The following is a 20,164-nucleotide window of genomic DNA, read 5'->3' as shown; positions in this document are numbered from 1 at the left end:
ATAACTGAATGGATTTGGAGCCAAAAGGCATTTAATAGATAATTGGCACGTAATTTGCTTTAAACTCCAAGCTAGCCTTTCACATTATCTGGCATATGATGGAGAAAGAAATATAAAATCAAATATTGATGTCTTAGAACTGATTTTCTCTCACAGGTAGCCCTTGATGTTTCTACAGACAGATCTGGTGCTCACATCTAAGCCATGCTTTTCAGTAGGACTTAACCACAAAAGAATAACAAGCATTTCCATTGTGTGAGCTACAAGATAACACACACACACACACACACACACACACACACACAGAGAGAGAGAGAGAGAGAGAGAGAGAGAGAGAGAGAGAGAGAGAGATTGAGAGCCATCATCTCATGTGTACTAGGCAAATAAATGCTCTACTTCTAATCTACATTCCTACAGTGTTGTAGATTATTAAAGGTAATCTCTGTAAAATGATTATGTTCGGTGAAGATAGGATGAAAGGTTCCTTCATTACAGGTTGAGTTGCACAGGAGTCTGCAGAATCGTGGTGCCAGCATGCGTCTAGTTCAGGCAGTAGAACATGATTCTCTAAAATATCTACTAAAGGTCTTTGCCTCAAGTACGGAGAGGTAGGAAAATGGACTGGTGAGATAACTCAGCAGGTAAAGGTGCTTGCCTAAATTCAGTCCTTAGGACCCACATAGAAGAGAACCAGCTCTGTGAGGTTGTCTTCTAACTCCTTCCCTGGTTACAGAGAGGTCATTGAAGGAAACCATTGTGATAGGGATGCTACTGAAGTACAGCTCCTCACAGTAGTTAGCTGCTGGTGGGAGTAGGGCTGAGGGAGGACTCAGTTTTCTTAAGGGGCTGGCCACTGCAAGTATATGGGGAACTTAAATTGGACTTGGAATTTTTTTTCTTTTTTTTCTTTTTTTCTTTTTCTGCTTTTGTTTTAGAGGAGGTCACAAGACTGGAGGTGGACCTGGGGGGTCCAGGAAGTGAATATAATCGGGTACATTATATAAAAATTCTAAATAACCAATAAAAATATTATGTTGAAAAAGGAAGAGAATCATTGAATCTCCTGGAGTTATGAATGGTGGTAAGCCACCATGTAGGTGCTAGGAATCAAGTCTGGGTCCTCTGCCAGTACCTCTGGGCTGTCTCTCCAGCATCAGTTAAGAACATATGCTGCGCCGGGCGATGGTGGTGCACGCCTGTAATCCCAGCACTCTGGGAGGCAGAGGCAGGTGGATCTCTGAGTTCGAGGCCAGCCTGGTCTACAGAGTGAGTTCCAGGACAGCCAGGGCTACACAGAGAAACCCTGTCTCGAAAAAACAAATCAAAAAAAAAAAAAAAAAAGAACATATGCTGCTTTTATGAAGGTCCAGTTCAATCCCCAGCACCCATGTAGAGCAGCTTACAAGTACTTATAATTTCAGCTCCAGGGGATCCCACACCCTCTTGTGCAATCATGTGTACAGTCCGGCCCCCCATATATACATAATTTAAAAATAATAAAAATACATCTTAGCTGGACAGTGGTGGCACATGTCTTTAATCCCAGCACTTGGGAAGCAGAGGCAGGCAGATTTCTGAGTTCCAGGCCAGCCTGGTCTACAGAGTGAGTTCCAGGACAGCCAGGGCTATACAGAGAACCCCTGTCTTGAAAAAAACAAAATAAAAAATAAACATAAAATACATCTTTAAAAAATTTTTAATGATGAAATGGCACAAAAAAATATTTACGTGGAAAATATCCTTTTTATGATTGGTCAAATGAGACAAGTAACATCTGATCATTTTCCTTAACCTTTTATAAAAGATAGTTATAAAGTCTTCCCCAAATTTTACTGTTATTATGTACATAGAATTTTGTGAAATTCTTACAAGTTCATAAACTTATCTTCAATTCTCAAGTCTAAAACAATTTTGAAAATGATTCTTTTTTTAAAGATTTATTTATTTATTATATGTAAGTACACTGTAGCTGTCTTCAGACATACCAGAAGAGGGCATCAGATCTCATTATGTATTGTTGTGAGCCATCATGTGGTGGATCACAGATTAGAACCAAAGTAAACTTCTCTCTCTCTCTCTCTCTCTCTCTCTCTCTCTCTCTCCCACTCTTTCCCTCCCTCCCTCCTTCTCTCTTCCTCCTTTTCTCCCCCTCCTCCTTTTCCTCCCCCCTCTCTGCCCTATAGAAAACTCACATGGCTTGCTCCGAAAATATTAAATGTGTTATCTACAGGCTGCATCCCTGTCAGAGATTATGATTTACCTTTCAAACTTAATTATAAAACATATCTATCTGGGGGCTTAAGTAGGGGTTGTAAACATGTGTAAGCACAAAACATCTACTGCAGACTGTTGAAGAGGGCAGCATAATACTGTGGACAGTCACTAGTTTTGATAAATAAATTAGTCCATGTAAAGAAAGCACAACCAGTACTGGGTGTGGTAGCTCACCTCTTTAATCACAGCACTCGGGAGACAGAAGCAGGTGAACCTCTGTGAGTTCTGGGCCAGCCTGGTCTATATATTAAGACCCTGGAAAGACAGGGAGGTGGGGAGGAGAGGGAGAGAATACAAATTACTCATGTACTACTACTGATTTCAAGAAACAAAGAGTGGTGATGGTGTTTCCAACTTTCTACAGCCATTTGGGGAAAATAATTTAACTCTTTAATTATGATGGGCCAGAACTGACCTACTTTCTCCATGATCATGAAGAAATATTTCTCAATTTTTTAAAGATTTATTTATTTATGTGCATGAGTATGCATACATATAAGTGCAGACACATCCTAATGTTATCCACAGGCTGCATCATATGTGTGCACCATGTGTCTGGTACCCTCAGAGGTCAGAAGGAAGTGTTGGATCCTCTGGAATTGGAGTTACTTATGCTTATGAGCCATCGTATGGGTGCTGGGCATCAAACCCAGGTCCTTTGCTAGAGCAGTAAGTGCTCTAAACCACTGAGCCATCTCTCCGGTCCAAAAATATTTACTTTAACACTGTTTTTTTTCTAATATTTTTAGGCTCACTGCAGCAATTGTTTTCACTTGGATTCTTCCCTTTTATTTCTCTTGTTCTATACAGATTATCAGCGCCTGATGACAGTGGCAGAAGGCATTACTACACTCTTGTTCCCTTTTCAATGGCAGCATGTTTATGTGCCCATCCTCCCTGCCTCTCTGCTACATTTTCTTGATGCCCCTGTCCCTTATCTGATGGGTCTTCAGTCAAAAGAAGGAACTGACCGGTCTAAATTAGAACTTCCTCAAGAGGTAAAACTTGTCATGGAGTGATGAAACATGCTATTTGTTGACTTAAGTCATGGCTTCTTTTATTAAGAAGTAGCATTATCTTTGTGCAGTAGTGACATCTGAGTCTCCCATCTAAGTCTTTGGGGTTAAGGCCAGAGCCTTAGCCTGTAAACTGTTTCTTGTGATACTTTCTATAACACAACTACTAGTTAAATACACATCAGAGGAGGACAATAACAAATTTTCACAACTATACATTTCTGAAGGTGGTTCAATAATGGTTTGATATTACCATTTTAGAAGCACTTTTTTTCCAGCCTCATGCTATAAATTTTGTTTTTAAGGAGTGTATTAGTCAGGGTTCTATAGAGGAACAGAACTATAGAATGAATATATATATATATATACATATATATATGTGTGTGTGTATATATATATATATCAGGGGATATATATATATATGAGGGGGGGGGATGCATATGATTTATAAGCTGTGGGCCAGCTAGTGGAGCAATGGCTGTCCAGCAGCAAGAAGTCCAGAAATGCATTAGCTGCTCAGTCTGGAGGCTGGATATCTCACATTGGTACCCTGACAAAGTAGGCTATAATGCCATTGAAGGAATGGCCTTGCTAGCAAGTGAGAGGAACAAGCAGAGAAATGTCCTTCTTTCTGTCCTTATGGAATAGACTTCTAGCAGAGGCATGGCCCAGATTAGAAGTGGTCTTCCTACCTCAAAAATATCTGGATTAAAGGTGTATCTTCCCATCTCAAATAATCTTCCCTCTTTAAATTAAGCAAAAACACCTCACAGGTGTACACCTTCATTTTGGGGTTTTAGTTAATTTAGTTGTCAGGTTGACAAGTAAGTACAGTCATATTTAACGTTCCTTTATAATCGTTTTTACTGAGTTAAATTTGACTTTTGACCTCCACTGAAAGGAAAGTAGATCTCTCAGCAAGATGGGGATAATGGAAACAGCAGTGCTTTACCTCTTCCCATCTTAGATGTAAGCCAGTTATTAGCCTGTTCTAAATGTGTCACAACAGTGCCAGATTAACAAAAATGTTAATCCCTAGCTTCTTGGAACTTTAATGTTTCTGCGCTCTCTGTGCATTATGTTTTAAAATATTTAGGAAGAAAATAGAGTTCTGAAAGCATTTTAAATTTAGTTTTTAGCTCTTGTTACTGCTATTCAAAATTGGAATGGAAAGCTTTGAAATAAAATATTGATGAGAGTGGCATGGCCTACATAAACATGAGATAGCTAATGATGTAATTAGATTATTAGCATTCAATCAGCACCTTCACCTTACTTGTTCTTATTTCTCATAGAGGTCCTCATTTAAGAAGTGAATTTCAGTCAACCATGTTGCCTTTGGCTAAATTAACTTTGTCGTTTAAAGGGAAGTAGTAACTTGATTGAGGCTACGAAACAGGTGCATATTGTTCTGTCCTTTGTCAGGGGAAATGGGGCATGCTCTCTGCTCACTCCTCCATAACTATCTTCTTTCTCTGTTTCCTGAATTTTCTTGTTTTCTCCCTAATTATATTAATGTACTCTCTTGTTGGTTTAGAAAACTAAATTCTTTGCATTTTCAAAGGAAAAGAAATGGACTACCATATGGATTTTTGTTTAAAAAATGGTTTTAGTTTCTTATTGACTTTATATGTGTGTATCATTATCAAATGATATAAGAAATTTTATTTAAATATATAAAGTTCTTCCCAGTTTATATGACTACCTGTTGAAACATTTTAATGCTACTTAATATACACATAGTTGGAAGATCCTTCTTTGTCTGTTTGTATCATCTGACTCTAAAGATAAGCCAGTTGAATTTTCTAAAAGGCCTCGGAATGATTTTCTAGGTTTTTTTTTTCCAATCTTGAGCTCAGTACACAACTCATCTATTCATTTAATGGGGTAATATAAAGTAACATTAATCAACTAAAAATTAGCAATGTTTCTGTGTAGAAACTATTGTTTTAGAAGAAAAAGCTAACAATTATGTCTCTTCCCTCTGGAAGCATTTTATAGTGAAATGAAATAAACAGCCTCACATAACTTTAAGGAGGAAGTACACATAAAAAAGTTAGTCTTTTTTTTTTAATTTATTTATTTATTATATGTAAGTACACTGTAGCTGTCTCCAGACCCACCAGAAGAGGGTGTCAGATCTCATTACAGATGGTTGTGAGCCACCATGTGGTTGCTGGGATTTGAACTCAGGGCCTTTGGAAAAGCAGTCAGTGCTCTTAACCGCTGAGCTATCTCTCCAGCCCAAAGTTAGTCTTTTTAAGCTGAGTGTAGTGTTGCATACTCCTAGCACTTGGGAGGCAGAGGCAAGTCAATTTCAATGAGTTTGAAGACAGCCAGGGCTACATACATAGTGAGACCGTCTCAAAAAAACAAAAAACAAAAACAAAAATATGTGCTCACTTACAGCAGCACATATACTAAAATTGGAATGATACAGAGAAATTAGCATGGCCCCTGTACAAGGATGACACGCAAATTCACAAAGAATTCCAAAGTGTGTGTGTGTGTGTATAATAAAAGTCTTCTACAACAAGACTTAAATGTGCACTCCAGTGATGCTTCCCCCCCTTTCCCCTGAAAATTCTGAAATAAAATAATGACTAAATCTAGCAAGAAAGTTTCTAAAAATAGTTATGAAAATGGCAAGCTTACAAAATGATTATTTTAGGAAGATATGATTTTAGTTGTTGGGTGTCTAATGTAACTGCCTAGACTTATAATTAGCCACCTACTCACTTTTCTCATGATTCCAAAATGATAGATGTTAGTAGCCATTTGTTGTATTGTCTTTTATGGAGTAGCATGGGGAGGGTGGGAGGGTAGGAGAACACAGCTCTAGGTGTTGATTATGGAGTCTGGAACCTCACCTCAACCAACCATTCTTGCTCATCTTTACTGTATTAGGGAAAAATGGTGGCTGGAGAAATGACTCACCAGTTACAGAACCCAGTGGCAGCTCACCACTGTCTATAATTCCAGCTCCAGGGCTTCTGACTCCCTCACACAGACACACATGCAGACAAAACACCAGTGAACATAAAATAAAAGTAAAATATATTGCTGGGGGCACCTTGTCCTGTACTTTGACAGGGAGTCCTGCAGGAGGTAAGGAGTCGAGGGGAGTGAGGGAGTCAGGCGTTGGTGATCCGGGAAATCTCAAAGCTCTGGTTGACTGGCAATCAGGTGCTTCTTTATTTATACAGGAATCAAAGACAGACTGATTATTGCAGATGGTGCTTGGTTTTTTTGTTTTGTTTTGTTTTGTTTTTATTGTATGTCCCAGGTTACAAGTTCACTTCCAATTAAAAAATATAGACAGACAGATTTTATTTTTATTATGAGCCCTATAACTCCAGTTTAAAAAAATCTAAAGAATGTCTCCTTCAAAGCAAACACACTTATATGACATCCTGAAAATACTCTAGGCAAACAGAAGATATCTGAACTGGTCTTTTTATGAGTAGCAAATACTAATACCTAACTTCTCTGTTTCGTCATCTGTGCTATAAAGTAGGAAAGGTTTATTTTACTCAATCTGTCTTATTTACTGAGTTTTATTTCCTCAGGAGTGTATCCTGTATGACCCCTCTATCTTTAAACTACATTTTCAGAGAGCTCTAAGCTATAATAAAAAGAGACCTTGAATCTGTAACCTATTCTTCCATCCAGAGTTTATCAATTTTCTCTGTTTACCCTGAACCAATTATACAATTATACTGTTTGAGTTTACTCAGGGGCAGATACCCCAAGAAGATTCCTTAAGCTGTGGCCTCATCTAGCTGTGTGCCTATCTGTGCTTAATGATCTCCAGTGAATAAGGAAGACTTCCAAATAGTGGCCAAATTAGTTAATTCTAATTTAGTCTTTTACTAAAAAAACTCAGACACAATTTTTCTTAGGAAAAGGCATAAAATGAATCATAATGCAGAAAGTCCCCAGGAATGCAGCATGCAGAGACCGAAACCCAGAAGTTAGATGTCCTAGAAGTAGAAGGACAGCCACTGCAGCATGTGGCTGAGCTGCTGGAACCGTGCCAAGCAGTTGTGCTGGCTTCATGATTCTCACTATTTCCTGTGGATATGGCTGTGCAATATATATTTAAAAAAGAAAGAAAGAAAGAAAAAAGTTAAGAGATGTGCTGGAGAGATGGCTCAGCGGTTAAGAGCACTGACTGTTCTTCCAGAGGTCCTGAGTTCAATTCCCAGCAACCACATGGTGGCTTACAACCATCAGTAATGGGATCCAATGCTGCCTTCTAGTGTGTGTCTGAAGACAGCTGCAGTGTACTCATATAAATAAAAAATAAATAAATCTTTAAAAAAATAGTTAAGAGAAACACGGTTTTTTGTTTTGTTTTGTTTTTAGTGTGTCTTGCTTTGAGATTCTGAGGAAATATGTATTTTATTTTATTTTTGCTTTAGAGACAGGGTCTCACTAAGTAACTTTGGCTGGCCTGAATACCCATACATAGACCAGGTTGATCTCAAACTCACAGAGATATGCTTGCCTTAGTGCTAGAACTAAAGGTGTATGACTCTAGGCCTGGCATATGCACTGTGCTTGTTTTAAAGATTTATTTATTATGTACACAATTATGTACATGTATTATGTATTTATTATGTTCTGCCTGCATACATGCCTGCACACAAGAAGTGGGTGCCAGATATCTTTAAAGATGGTTGTGAGTCACCATGTGGTTGCTGGGAATTGAACTCAGCACCTCTGGAAGAACAGTCAGTGTTCTCAACCTCTGAGCCATCTCTCCAGCCCATATGCATTGCTTTTACATTGCTTTTAATTAGAGGTAATATCATAAAAGTTTTTGGACACTGTTACTCAGAAATATAGAAATTAGAAATTTCAGAAAATAGAAATAGAAAAGCAAATATAAGAATATTTGTTTTATCATATGTATAGTACTTCATGGGCTTTTGTGGAAGAATTTTTTTAAAAACTATAATAGCTTCAAAAAAGAGAAGGCAATTTACCAGAATTCCTTTTATGTGAAGTTCTTGGTTTTTTTTAAAGATTTATTTATTCATTTAATGTATATAAATACACTAGCTGTCTTCAGACACAGCAGAATCCCACTATAGATGCCTGTGAGCCACCGTGTGGTTTCTCTAATTGAACTTAGAACCTCTGAAAGAGGTCAGTGCTCTTAACTGCTAAGCCAACTCTCCAGCCTTTTTTTTTTTTAAAGAAGAGGGCCTTTGGATTTTCTTCAATAGATTATCAGGGGCTTCTTTTCATTTCTGCTTTGTTGATAGTGAGGCCTTTCTGAGCAAGCATAGGAAGCTATGGAAGGCTTGTATGTGAGTGTGAAGACAGGCAGTAACTGAGGTGCCAGATTCTCATCTGGCAACACATTTGCAGAACAGCAGTGATTTCATGAGTATAAGCACGATATCAAGTGCCTTCTCTCTTTTCAGTAGAAAGGAGAGGGATGAAAACAAAAAGAAAGCAGGGAAGTATCAATACAGAAGTTTGAAATGAAAGCGCCGAGAGGTTTCTGGTTAACAGACTCAAAAACAGTAAAAATCAACTGAGAGTGGTCAGGTAGCATGGGTCTTTAAAAATAACACTTGGGGTGCTGAGGTAGGCAGATCTTGTGAGTTCAAGACCAGCTAGGGATACCTAGAAAGACCTTGTCTCAAAAAGAAAAAAAAATGAATAAGTGAATAAATTTTAAAAGATACTAAAGAGCTATTTGAATTATGATACCCTACCTTCTCCCTGCTATGCCCTCAATGCATCCTGCTTTCTAGAGGCTAAAAACAGACACACATGGAAGTTGTAGTAACACTACTTAGCAAGATGTGATGTTTCAGCCCTTTATTCAGAAAAACTACTGATGTTGGAAATAAGGAAAAATGAAGGAAAAGGAAATGCCCACACGACCTGCCAGAGCCATAGGTGTGTGGAGATGCACACTAGAGTAGGTTCCCAAAAACCACCTAACTTGTTGGACCTCCATTAAAGGTCTAGACTTAAAACATTACATCTGATTCTAAGGATAATTGTTGATTACCTGTTTTTGAACAAGGGAAAATCCTGGAATTTTCTTATTTATTGAATTTAACTTGAGACTTGACTTTACTTCTGGAAAATTGAAGGTATAAATAAACTTAGAAAATACTTCCTCTGGTTTCTGTCATACCTTTTTATCAAACCAAGAACATCTTCTGATGCTGGGGATATAGCACAGGTTAGCACATGTACAAACCCCTGGGTTCTATTCCCAGCATGGTGTAGAAGAGTAAATTTGGGGTAGGGGGGAAAGAAGGAGAGAAAAACCAGAGCGTGTCTTAGTTAGGATTCTGTTGCTGTGAAGAGACACCACCACCAAGGCAACTCTTATACAGAAAAGTTTAATTGGGACTGGCTTACAGTTTCAGGGCTTTAGTCCATTATCATCACGGTGGAAAGCATGGCAGGGTCCAGGAATATGTGGTGCTGGAGGAGCCAGGAGTTCTACATCTCCATCCAAAGGCAGCAACTGGAGACTGTATGCCACACTGACCACAGCCTGAGCAGATAAGAGACCCCAAAGTCTACCTGCACAGTGACACACTATCCAACAAGGCCACACCTCTGCCACTCCCTGTAGGCTAATCCTTCACACACCTGAGTCTGTGGAGGCCATTCCTATTCAAATTCCACAACGAGAGGGAGGAAGAAGGAAAGAGAAGAGAAGAGAAAAAAAATATTTTCTGAAGACAGTGTGCCTGTAGTCCCATTACCTGGGAAGTGGAAGCAGTGCACCCGCCTTAACTACATAGCAAGGTAGGACCAAGTTGGTCTATATGACCTTGTCTCAAAAAATGTAAAGAAAGGAAAGGTAATAACAAAAACTAGTGGAAATGTGGAAAAAGAAGAACCATTGCACACTGCTGGTGGGAATGTAAATTGATAAAGCCGATATGAAAGTCACTAAAGAAAGGAAAGGTAATAACAAATACTAGTGGAAATGTGGAAAAAGAAGAACCATTGCACACTGCTGGTGGGAATGTAAATTGATAAAGCCGATATGAAAGTCACTATGGAAGTCCCTAAAAGAAATGAAAAATAGAACTACCTTATGATCCAGCTATAAAATTCCTGGGCATACACCCAAAGGAATCTTAAGTCAGAATACCACAGAGATTCCTGCACATCCATGTTTATTGATGCACTATTCATAATAGCCAAGGAATCCACAGATAGAATAATAAAAATGTGGCTTGCATATACAATGGAATTTTATTCAGACACAAAAGGAAGTTATTTTATTTGATAGAAAATGAATGGGAAAAAAAAGCCTGCTCACTGGGCTGGTGAGATGGCTCAGCGGATAAAAGCAACTATTCTTCCAAAGGTCCTGAGTTCAAATCACAGCAACCACATGGTGGCTCACAACCATCTGTAATGAGATCTGACCCACTCTTCTAGGATATCTGAAGATAGCTACAGTGTACTTACATATAGCAATAAGTAAATCTTTAAAAAAAAAAAAAAAAAAAAAAAGCCTGCTCAAGAAGCAGGCAGATTGAGGGAGCAAACTTCCTTTTCCCACGGCCTTTGTATAAACTACCAACCAGCCAGAGGTGTGGTCCAGATTAAGAAAGATGCCCCTTCCCACCTCAAAGACCCAGATTAGAATTGGGTCTTCCCACTTCAAATGATTTAATTTAGCAAAAAGCTTCCATGGATCTGCCTAGCCATTTTGGATTTTTAGTTTAATTCTAGATATAGTCAAATTGACAACCAAGACTAGCCATCACAGTGATTCTCAGGCCAAGCTGGATGAACTTAAAGGCAGGGACAAGAGTATATCTATCTTTGAACAATTTAGAATACCATGTCTCTGCCTTGAGCCAGAAGTATAGAACTCAGAAAGTATGAATGTGACCAGAAAGCATCTAACAAGTAAATTAAAGAAAAATAAATAAATATTTCTATAAAATAGCTATACTTAACCAGGAAGATAAAATTTTCCTTTAATAAGTTTCAGAAAAAAAAATCTTATTAATTCCACCTTCCTTTTCTCCCTCTGAATATTTTTAAAATATTTAGATTTATTTTTTAATGTATATGAGTGTTTTATCTACATGCATGTATATGCACTGTGTCGTTTGCCTGAATATATGTATATGCTCACCATGTATATGCCTGGTGCCTATGAAAGTGAGAAGGCATTGAATCTCCTGGGGCTGGAGTTACAGACAATTGTGAGCTGCCATGTGTGTGCTGGCAACTGAACCCAGGTCCTCTGAAAGAACAATATTCTTAACTGCTGAGCCATCTCTTCATCCCCTGTATTTTAGATCTTTTTTGGTTGGTTGGTTGGTTCGTTGGTTGGTTGGTTGGTTGGTTGGTTGGTTGGTTAGTTCTTCAAGATGGGATTTCTTAGTGTGGCCTTGGCTGTCCTAAAACTTAATCCACACATCAAATGAGGTACAAGAAGAAAGGAGGAGTGGCCCCTGGTTCTGGAAAAACTCAGTGAAACAGTATTCAGCAAAACCAGAACGGGGAAGTGGGAAGGGGTGGGTGGGAGGACAGGGGAAGAGAAGGGGGCTTACGGGACTTTCGGAGAGTGGGGGGGCTAGAAAAGGGGAAATCATTTGAAATGTAAATAAATTATATCGAATAAAAAAAAAAAAAAAAAAAACTTGCTCTGTAGACCAGGCTGGCCTCAAACTCATAGGTCTACCTGCCTCTACCTCCCAACAAGTGCTGGGATTAATTGTGCTGCCACTTCCTCCTTCCATATGATATTTTAACTTTTTTCTTTAACATTTAAAAACTTTTTTTTTCTTCATGGTCACACTATGTAGCCCTTGCTGTCCTGGAACTCGCTATGTAGACCAGGCTACCTTCTACTGTCTCCGGAGTGCTGGGATTAAAGATGTTTGTTTTCATGCCTGACTTAAAATTTTGTTTTTACTACTGCTAGAGAGGTTAGCAGGTTACAGCAAACCAGGGAAGTCTCTGCTATAGCCCTCAAATATTATTGATGACATTTCTAGTCTTCAGGTTAGTAGAAGCTAAAGTGTCTCCTTGGTACTTATAAAGATGTTAGGCTAAGCACAGGTGGGCAGTAAAGCTATTCTGGAAGCAAAAAATAGCACAAGATAATTTGGCTTTGGATCTACAACATGGGAGCCCTTGAAATCACAGCAGTTTTAATCAGTACAAGTTCAAAAACACTTTCTGTTTTTCTCTTTTTCCATTTCAGGCTAATTTGTGCTTCGTGGATATTGACAACCATTTTATTGAGTTGCCTGAAGAATTTCCACAGTTCCCCAATAAAGTGGATTTTATCCAAGAGCTGTCTGAAGTTCTTCTCCAGTTTGGGATTCCTCCTGAGGGCAGCTTGCACTGTAGTGAGAGTGCCACCAAACTGAAGAATATGGTTCTGAAAGATTTGGCTAATGACAAAAAGAATGGAAATGTCCCCAACCACAGTGTCAGCGTGTATGAGCTACTGAAGGGCAGTGAGACCATAGCCCGCCTCCAGGCTCTTGCCAAGAGGACTGGAGTGAGCGTGGAAAAAATTGACCTCCCAGTGTCTCTGAGTGAAAAAGAAAAGGATTTAAAATTGCAATGTGAAGAGGCAGACCTGAGGGACTACCAGCTCAATGTACAGCTTCGAGAGGTCTTCGCCAACCGCTTCACCCAGATGTTTGCAGACTATGAAGCATTTGTGATTCAGACTGCCCAGGACATGGAGTCCTGGCTGACCAACCGGGAACAGATGCAGAACTTTGACAAAGTAAAAAGAACCATAGTTTTCCTCTTTATGATTATTAATGGCCTAAATTACTAATCTTTTTAACTTTTTTAAAAAGCATTTTCTTTCTTTCTTTTAAAATTATCTTTAATCAGTGTTTTACATTCCAGTCATTCTCTCCCTCCCTGTCCACCCTCCCAACAGTTCCTCTTCCATTCCTCCTACCCTGTCTCCAAGAGGATCTTTTTAACTTTTTAAGCCCAGGTTTGCTGGGCGGTGGTGGTGCACGCCTGTAATCCCAGCACTCTGGAAGACAGAGGCAGGCAGACTTCTTAGTTCAAGGCTGGTCTACAGAGTGAGCTCCAGGACAGCTAGGGGCTATACAGAGAAACCCTGTCTCGAAAAAACCAAATCCAAAAAACCAAAAAAAAAAAAAAAAAAACCCACAGGTTTTTCCTTCCCTCCCCCCCAATTCCATTAAGTACTTTATGCTAGATAAAATAGTTTCACAAGAGAACACATTCTTGGGAGGTAGAAGCAGAAGAATGCAAAGCCAGCCTCTGCTATGTAGTAAGTTTGAAACCACCGAGCAGTGGAGGCAGAGGCAGGCGGATTTCTGAGTTCGAGGCCAGCCTGGTCTACAGAGTGAGTTCCAGGATAGTCAGGGCTATACAGAGAAACCCTGTCTCGAAAAAACCAAATCCAAAAGAAAAAAAAAACAACAACAACAAAAAAAAAACAATTGAAAACCAGCGTGGGAAACCTGAGACCTGTCTCAAAAACAAAAAAAGCAAACTGACTGCTCATAAAACTGGCCTTTAAAGCCTGGCGGTGGTGGCACATGCCTATAATCCCAGCACTCTGGGAGGCAGAGGCAGGCAGATTTCTGAGTTCGAGGCCAGTCTGGTCTACAGAGTAAGTTCCAAGATAGCCAGGGCTATACAGAGAAACCCTGTCTCGGAAAAAAACAAAAACAAAAAAACAAAAAACTGGCCTTTAAATTATGTATTAAATTGCTACATCTTAATTTTCTGTACTTGAACAAGGCTTAAATTATAGGAACTTGATTTTCACAAGTCTTATTTACTCTTGTTTTATGACTAAGTCTAAAAAAAAAAATTAAACCTGTTCCTTTTCTAAGAAATTCTCACTGATAGTTTAGTGAACACCCAGTGATATAGTTCATACAAGGTTCATGTAGTTTGTTCATGCAGAGGTAAAGTTCAGTCTCATAAGCTTAATTTTTATATCTTTAGTATCGTTTAAAAAATATTTATTTATTTATTCATTTATTATATGTAAATACACTGTAGCTGTCTTCAAACACTCCAGAAGAGGGTGTTGGATCTTGTTACAGATGGTTGTGAGCCACCATGTGGTTTCTGGGATTTGAACTCAAGACCTTCAGAAGAGCAGTCAGTTAGTTCTCTTAACCACTGAGCCATCTCTCTAGCCCCATATCTTTTGTATCTTAAAAGAGAATAAATTTGTTTTTGTGACTGTTACTCTAGGATTATGTTCCAGAGTTAGAAAAAGAAATTAGAAAATGTAGCAGCTTTTACTGTCCTGTGGAAGCGTCTTTCAAGGTTTGCTGCATTCTGTTCAGTGTTGTTTGTGTGCCCCAGGTTTCTCCAACCAACATAAGCACTAGAGAGGAACAGGAAGTCTTCCATTGGAATGCAGTTCAGTCCTCTGTCTCTATTACTGAATGAACATAACTCTGCTGTTGGAATGTGTCATTGAAGAACTCCCAAAGGAGCCATTACACTTGAAGATGCTAAATGCTTATTTAGGAGCATCTGACAAATAGGTTTTTACTAAATGTTTGTATAGTATCAAAGATTATTTTCTGATTTCACCAAATTTTTTTTATAGAGGATAATATACCATGTACATCAGGATTTGCTGGTTTACTTAATGCTTAATTAAATTTCTTTAATATTAAGAAACCATTTTGAAGTATATTTCTACTCTGGGCTGTCCTCATTTTTGCTTAATTTCAATATACATTTCTCCAGCTTAAGAACTAAACTTATACATTCATGATCTATCTTTGGAGCAGTTCAGATTCTGACTTAAGTTCATATTCTAGTACCTTGTTCTTTTTTACTGTCTATGTAGTTTCATACTAGAAGTGGAATTGTTTTCTGTATAGCCCTTAAGAAAATAAAAAGACATGCTGGGTTCCGGAAGCTATGTTCATCTTACTTTTCACAAAGGAAGCATACAAGGCATAGTAATCTTGCAAGCCAGCTTCTAGTTGATTTTATATTTTATAGAACATAAGAATCTGAAAATCAAAGGCCTGATGAAGGAGAGGCTACATCTGTCTATAAAAAGTAAATTTGATGTTCATCTGTGAAATAGTACTTGAGGTGAACTGACTTCTAGAGATTACTATGAGTCTGTCTGGGTATTTGGACTTACATAAGTACATTTAAACTCTAAATTGAGAAGTGCATTCTATAAAGAAGGTTTTATTAAATGTCTTCTAAAGTACTGAAATAGAAAAATTAAATATGCCATGAAGTAGCTGGTGAGTACTAAGCAAAGCTACTGCCCGCCCTCTGTCGGAGATGCCCCCCCCTCTGTGTCAGAACTCCCCATGTCTCTTCTTTTGGCCCTCATACACTGTGTCCACTCTGAAAAGTGAAAGAATGTAAAACAAACCAATATAGTAACTAAAACAGGAATTCACTTGCAAGTTTGACCTAATCTTAACAATGATTAGAATTCCTACATTCATCACACATTAACCTTCATAGCACACACACACACAAATGTGAGTACTTCAGATTAAAATCCAATTATAAATTATATCAGACAGGCTAGTAGGAGAAAAGAATAGTAGTCTGTATGTTTTTGAAGGTCCACTTCTGTGATTTTTTTAAGGCAATGTTTTCTCTCTCTCTTTAAATCTCAGACAATTGTATCAAAACAGGTGTGAAAGGAGTTTGATCTTGAGTTAACAAGAAGAATGAACCTAGAAAAACATCTGCTTGACCAAAAGAAGTTTATCAATAGGCACAAATTCTACGTTGTCATTTTTAAGTTCTTATTGTGATATATACATATGTATCTCAGTTATACATCTAGTAGCCTTCTAGTAGAGGTTCATTTCCTAAGCTAGGATCAGTGAACAGAAGAGATTACTCACAGGGAGAAGAATCCAAATATAATGTTAAGTGAAGTGGGTGGTTGACAATCCATTGTATAGCATCGTATCCACCATCGTTCACTAACGTCCTCTATTTTCTATAGTGATCATCAGGATACTAATATAAATCCATTCGAAAGGTAAGATCAATACCAAAGTCCTAACTGACCTAAAGTCTATAAATTTAGAGAAAAAGAAAAACAGATTTGCAAGACTTTTCAAATGCCAAATATGGTTTTATGTGTAATAAGTTTGAAAAGTAATGACCTTAATAACAAATTTCTGTTTCATCTTTTATAATAATAAGATAAAGGTAATAATTTACTAATTATCTCATTACAGGCTTCTTTCCTCTCTGACCAGCCTGAGCCTTACCTGCCATTTCTTTCACGCTTCATTGAAACACAGATGTTTGCTACTTTTATTGATAATAAAATCATGTCTCAATGGGAAGAGAAAGACCCTCTGCTTCGGGTCTTTGATTCTCGGATTGAGAAGATCAGATTGTATAATGTAAGGGCACCCACCCTGCGGACATCTATATATCAGAAATGCAGCAGTTTAAAAGAAGCAGGTATATTTACTGTACATGTTTTAAATACATAATCATTTCTTTTTATGAACTGTTGACTTTTTTATGACAAGTCAGTTTTACTTAAATCAGGACTGTCCAACAAAAACATTGTTAGCCATTCATAATCTGAATTGGTGTATGAATTAAATTATGGTATGCATTAAAAACCATGACACATTTGTTTTATAATAAATAAGGCAGTGTAATTACTTATTAGTGGCCTTTTAGCTTGAGATAAGCTATTAGGTTTGCCCTTTCTCCCTTCTTCTTCTGTTTTGTTTTTTGTTTTGTTTTGAGACAGGGTTTCTCTGTGTAGCCCTGGCTGTCCTGTAACTCACTCTGTAGACTAGGCTTGCCTCGAATTCAGAAATCCACCTGCCTCTGCCTCCCAAGTGCTGGGATTAAAGGCTTGCGCCACCACCGCAAAACCTCTCCCTTCTTCTTAATTCCAGCAAAGATTTTTTTTTTTTTTAGATTGTTTATTTTATATAAGTACACTGAAGCTTTCTTCAGACACTCCAGCAGAGGGAGTCAGATCTCATTATGGATGGTTGTAAGCCACCATGTGGTTGCTGTGATTTGAACTCAGGACCTTTGGAAGAGTAATTGGTGCTCTTAACCACTGAGCCTTTTCTCCAGCTCTCGAAGATCATTTTTGTTCTAGGGATGTACGTTTTTTTGGGATTCTCCAAATACTCCCTCAAGGAGTCCTCTCCCCAGGTGATGCTTTTGTCTTGTTGGCATATGTGTAAGAGAATCCTACAGCCTGGCCCATCTTCCACCCAGACAGATACTGGAGATCTGTTCCAGTCTTAGGCTTGCCTCCCTTTCCCACAGTATGGCACTGGGCACACTTCTGAGCAAAAATATTCTTGCCTTTTTCAATATCACCCATTTTTAATTCACTCCAGAGTGGTCAACACCACAAAAAGTTTGGACTCAAAGACAGATGGTCCACTCTCTCTGACTTTTTCAACACAAAATTATTTTTCTTTTTTGTGGGGAGAAGGGAGGCTCACGACAGAGTTTCTTTGTGTAGCTCTGGCCATCCCAGAACTTGCTCTGTAAATCAGGCTGGCCTCTAACTCAGACTTGCCTGTCTCTGCTTCCTGAATGCTGGACTTTAAAGACATGGGCCACTACCAGTAAGCTACAAAGTTAATTTTCATTTTGGGACATAATGACTAATCCCCATGATAGCAAGAAGTGTTTTTGTACTTTTCTTTAGATTTTTGTGAATTCTTATTCCTGTGGAAATCCCTTTTCCTTTACCCCAAACAGGGAAAAAAAAATTGTATAGACAAGAAGATGCAGATTTTTGTTACTTTCTTGTTTGAAAAAAAAAATATGTTAACTTTTCTTTTGCTACTGATGTTGCCTTTTTACCCATTACCTCTTGTCTCTAGCTATTAACTTAAAATAGCAAACCTGAAATTAGACATAGTAGTACATGCCTAAATCCTAGCATTTGGGAGGCCAAGCAAGAAGGATCAGGAGTTTAAGGCTAGCCTGGGCATTGTAGCAAGAGTCTGTTTCAGGTAAAACCAAAACAAAAAGGAAATCTGAGACACTGTCTAGTTTACATAACTAAAATAGTTCTTACTAGCTTTGAGGTAGTTAATTACATAGTTTCATTTCTTGAAATTAAACCTCTGGATGTTTGTATTCAAATGAAAGAATCTCTCAACACTAAGATGGGTTACCCTCAAAGAATGAGGAATTTTCCTGCTCTTGTCTAATAGTGCAGTATATTCTGTTAAATTAATAATCATACTAAGACGCCGGGCAGTGGTGGTGCATGCCTATAATCCCAGCACTCTGGGAGGCAGAGGCAGGCGGATTTCTGAGTTCAAGGCCAGCCTGGTTTACAGAGTGAGTTCCTGGACAAACCCTGTCTCAAAAAAACAAAAAAAAAAAAAAAAAAAAAAAAAAAAAAAAAAAATTCATACTAAGGGCCAGCATTCAAGTACTTCCTATGTGTCAGTCATTATGCCAGTGTTTGCTTTGATGTGCCTTTTTATGTGTAGTCTTAATGGCAGCATATATGCATAGATATTTTAACCAAGATTAAAGAACTTGGTTGTGGTTCTATAGCTAGTTATTGGTAGAACCAAGAGTTGAATCCAAATCTGACTGATTTCTAATAGCTAAAGCCTTAATCTTTTTAGTTGTTTAATTCACTAACAAATATGTAAAATGTACTAATTTGTGTGGTTTTATACATTTATGCCTAGTTCCCAGCCCATTCTTTGCTGAATAGAGATATATATAACACAAGTGCCTCTTCCTTTATTTCTTTTCACTCAATAAAAGGTGACACTTTTAACTTTAGACCAGTTTTTCTACTAGATAAAAGGACTCGACAGGTAAGAAGTTTTCTTGCCCTTCTACTGCTTGCTCACCTTTCCATCTTTATTTAAATAGCTCAGTCATGAGAGTAATATAGTTGTTTTAGTATTGTCAAGGAAAGAAATGTTAAATGGTAATGTTTATGCAGTGCTTGTAGTCTTCAGACATCACTCTGTATTCCCATATATGAGGGCAACTCCCTGGAGCCCCTTCAGGAAGGGGCAAGTGCCTCTGTCTTTCTAGACCCTGAAGTGATAGAGTAAGTGAAGTTGCTTGCTCAGAGAATTATGACTTCTGGTGCTTTTAATAGTTATGTGAATACCTCATTGGGAAAATTTCATTCCTCTCTTCCTGACAGAATCTTTAAAATGGAATTGAGTACCAATTCCTTAGCTTAATGAGCCTCTGGGAAAATCTTACCAATTAAAATGCATTTTCTTTTTGCCTCTTAGAGCTTGATAATTCCACTCTCATCACAGAAATTATGTGAACATCATGAAAATACCACTAGAGACTTAGCATGCCTGATAAGATTAGTTAAGACTATAGTTCCCTAGAAATTTAAAGACTTTTGAAAAAGTAAATGTGTGTGTGTGTGTGTGTGTGTGTGTGTGTGTGTGTGTGTGTGTGTGTATTTTCAGTGCTTGTTTTGAGCATGACAGAAAAGTATGTTTATACTTCTTGATTTTGAGATGGTCTCATTAAATTGCACAGGAGAGCCTTGGCCTCACAATTGTCTTTCCTTGGCTTCCTGACTAACTGGGGTTACAGGCCTGTATCACCAGGCCTACTTCCCCACAAAGAAACGAATATAGAGATGGGTGTTATTTCTGGCACTGGGTTCTTGCTGGCTTTGGTGCTTATGTGTTTGTCTGCTTCTACTGCTGTTGCACCTCTAACCAAAAAGAACTTTGATTTACAGGTGAACTTACAAAGCACAGACTGTCTGTTCTCCACATTATGGCTCCATAGCCTTAGGATTTCTATGTAGAAGAAAAACAAAAACTGCATAGGAATATACTTTTATTTTTTCCCCTTACTGATTGCCACAAACTATTATCGACATTTTTTTTCTGGTT

General features: G+C 38.2%; 1 protein-coding gene and 1 non-coding gene across 5 annotated transcripts in view; both read left to right on the top strand.

The window, feature by feature from the left end:
- Positions 1–20,164, top strand: part of Dennd5b (DENN domain containing 5B) — a 130,438-nt gene that overhangs the window by 51,166 nt on the left and 59,108 nt on the right. For all 4 annotated transcript variants that reach the window (XM_052175333.1, XM_052175334.1, XM_052175335.1 and 1 more), the window contains 3 exons: positions 3,085–3,272; positions 12,511–13,047; positions 16,505–16,736. In XM_052175333.1, the coding sequence (XP_052031293.1) occupies positions 3,085–3,272; positions 12,511–13,047; positions 16,505–16,736 (957 nt within the window). The remainder of the gene's footprint in view (positions 1–3,084; positions 3,273–12,510; positions 13,048–16,504; positions 16,737–20,164) is intronic.
- LOC127679469 (U6 spliceosomal RNA) lies at positions 5,686–5,793 on the top strand. The gene has a single exon (XR_007976780.1). It is a non-coding gene; the product is annotated as a U6 spliceosomal RNA (small nuclear RNA).

The sequence above is a fragment of the Apodemus sylvaticus genome, chromosome 2 (genome assembly GCF_947179515.1).
Source record: "Apodemus sylvaticus chromosome 2, mApoSyl1.1, whole genome shotgun sequence".
NCBI lineage: Eukaryota > Metazoa > Chordata > Mammalia > Rodentia > Muridae > Apodemus > Apodemus sylvaticus.
This window is presented reverse-complemented; position numbering and strand designations above follow the sequence as displayed.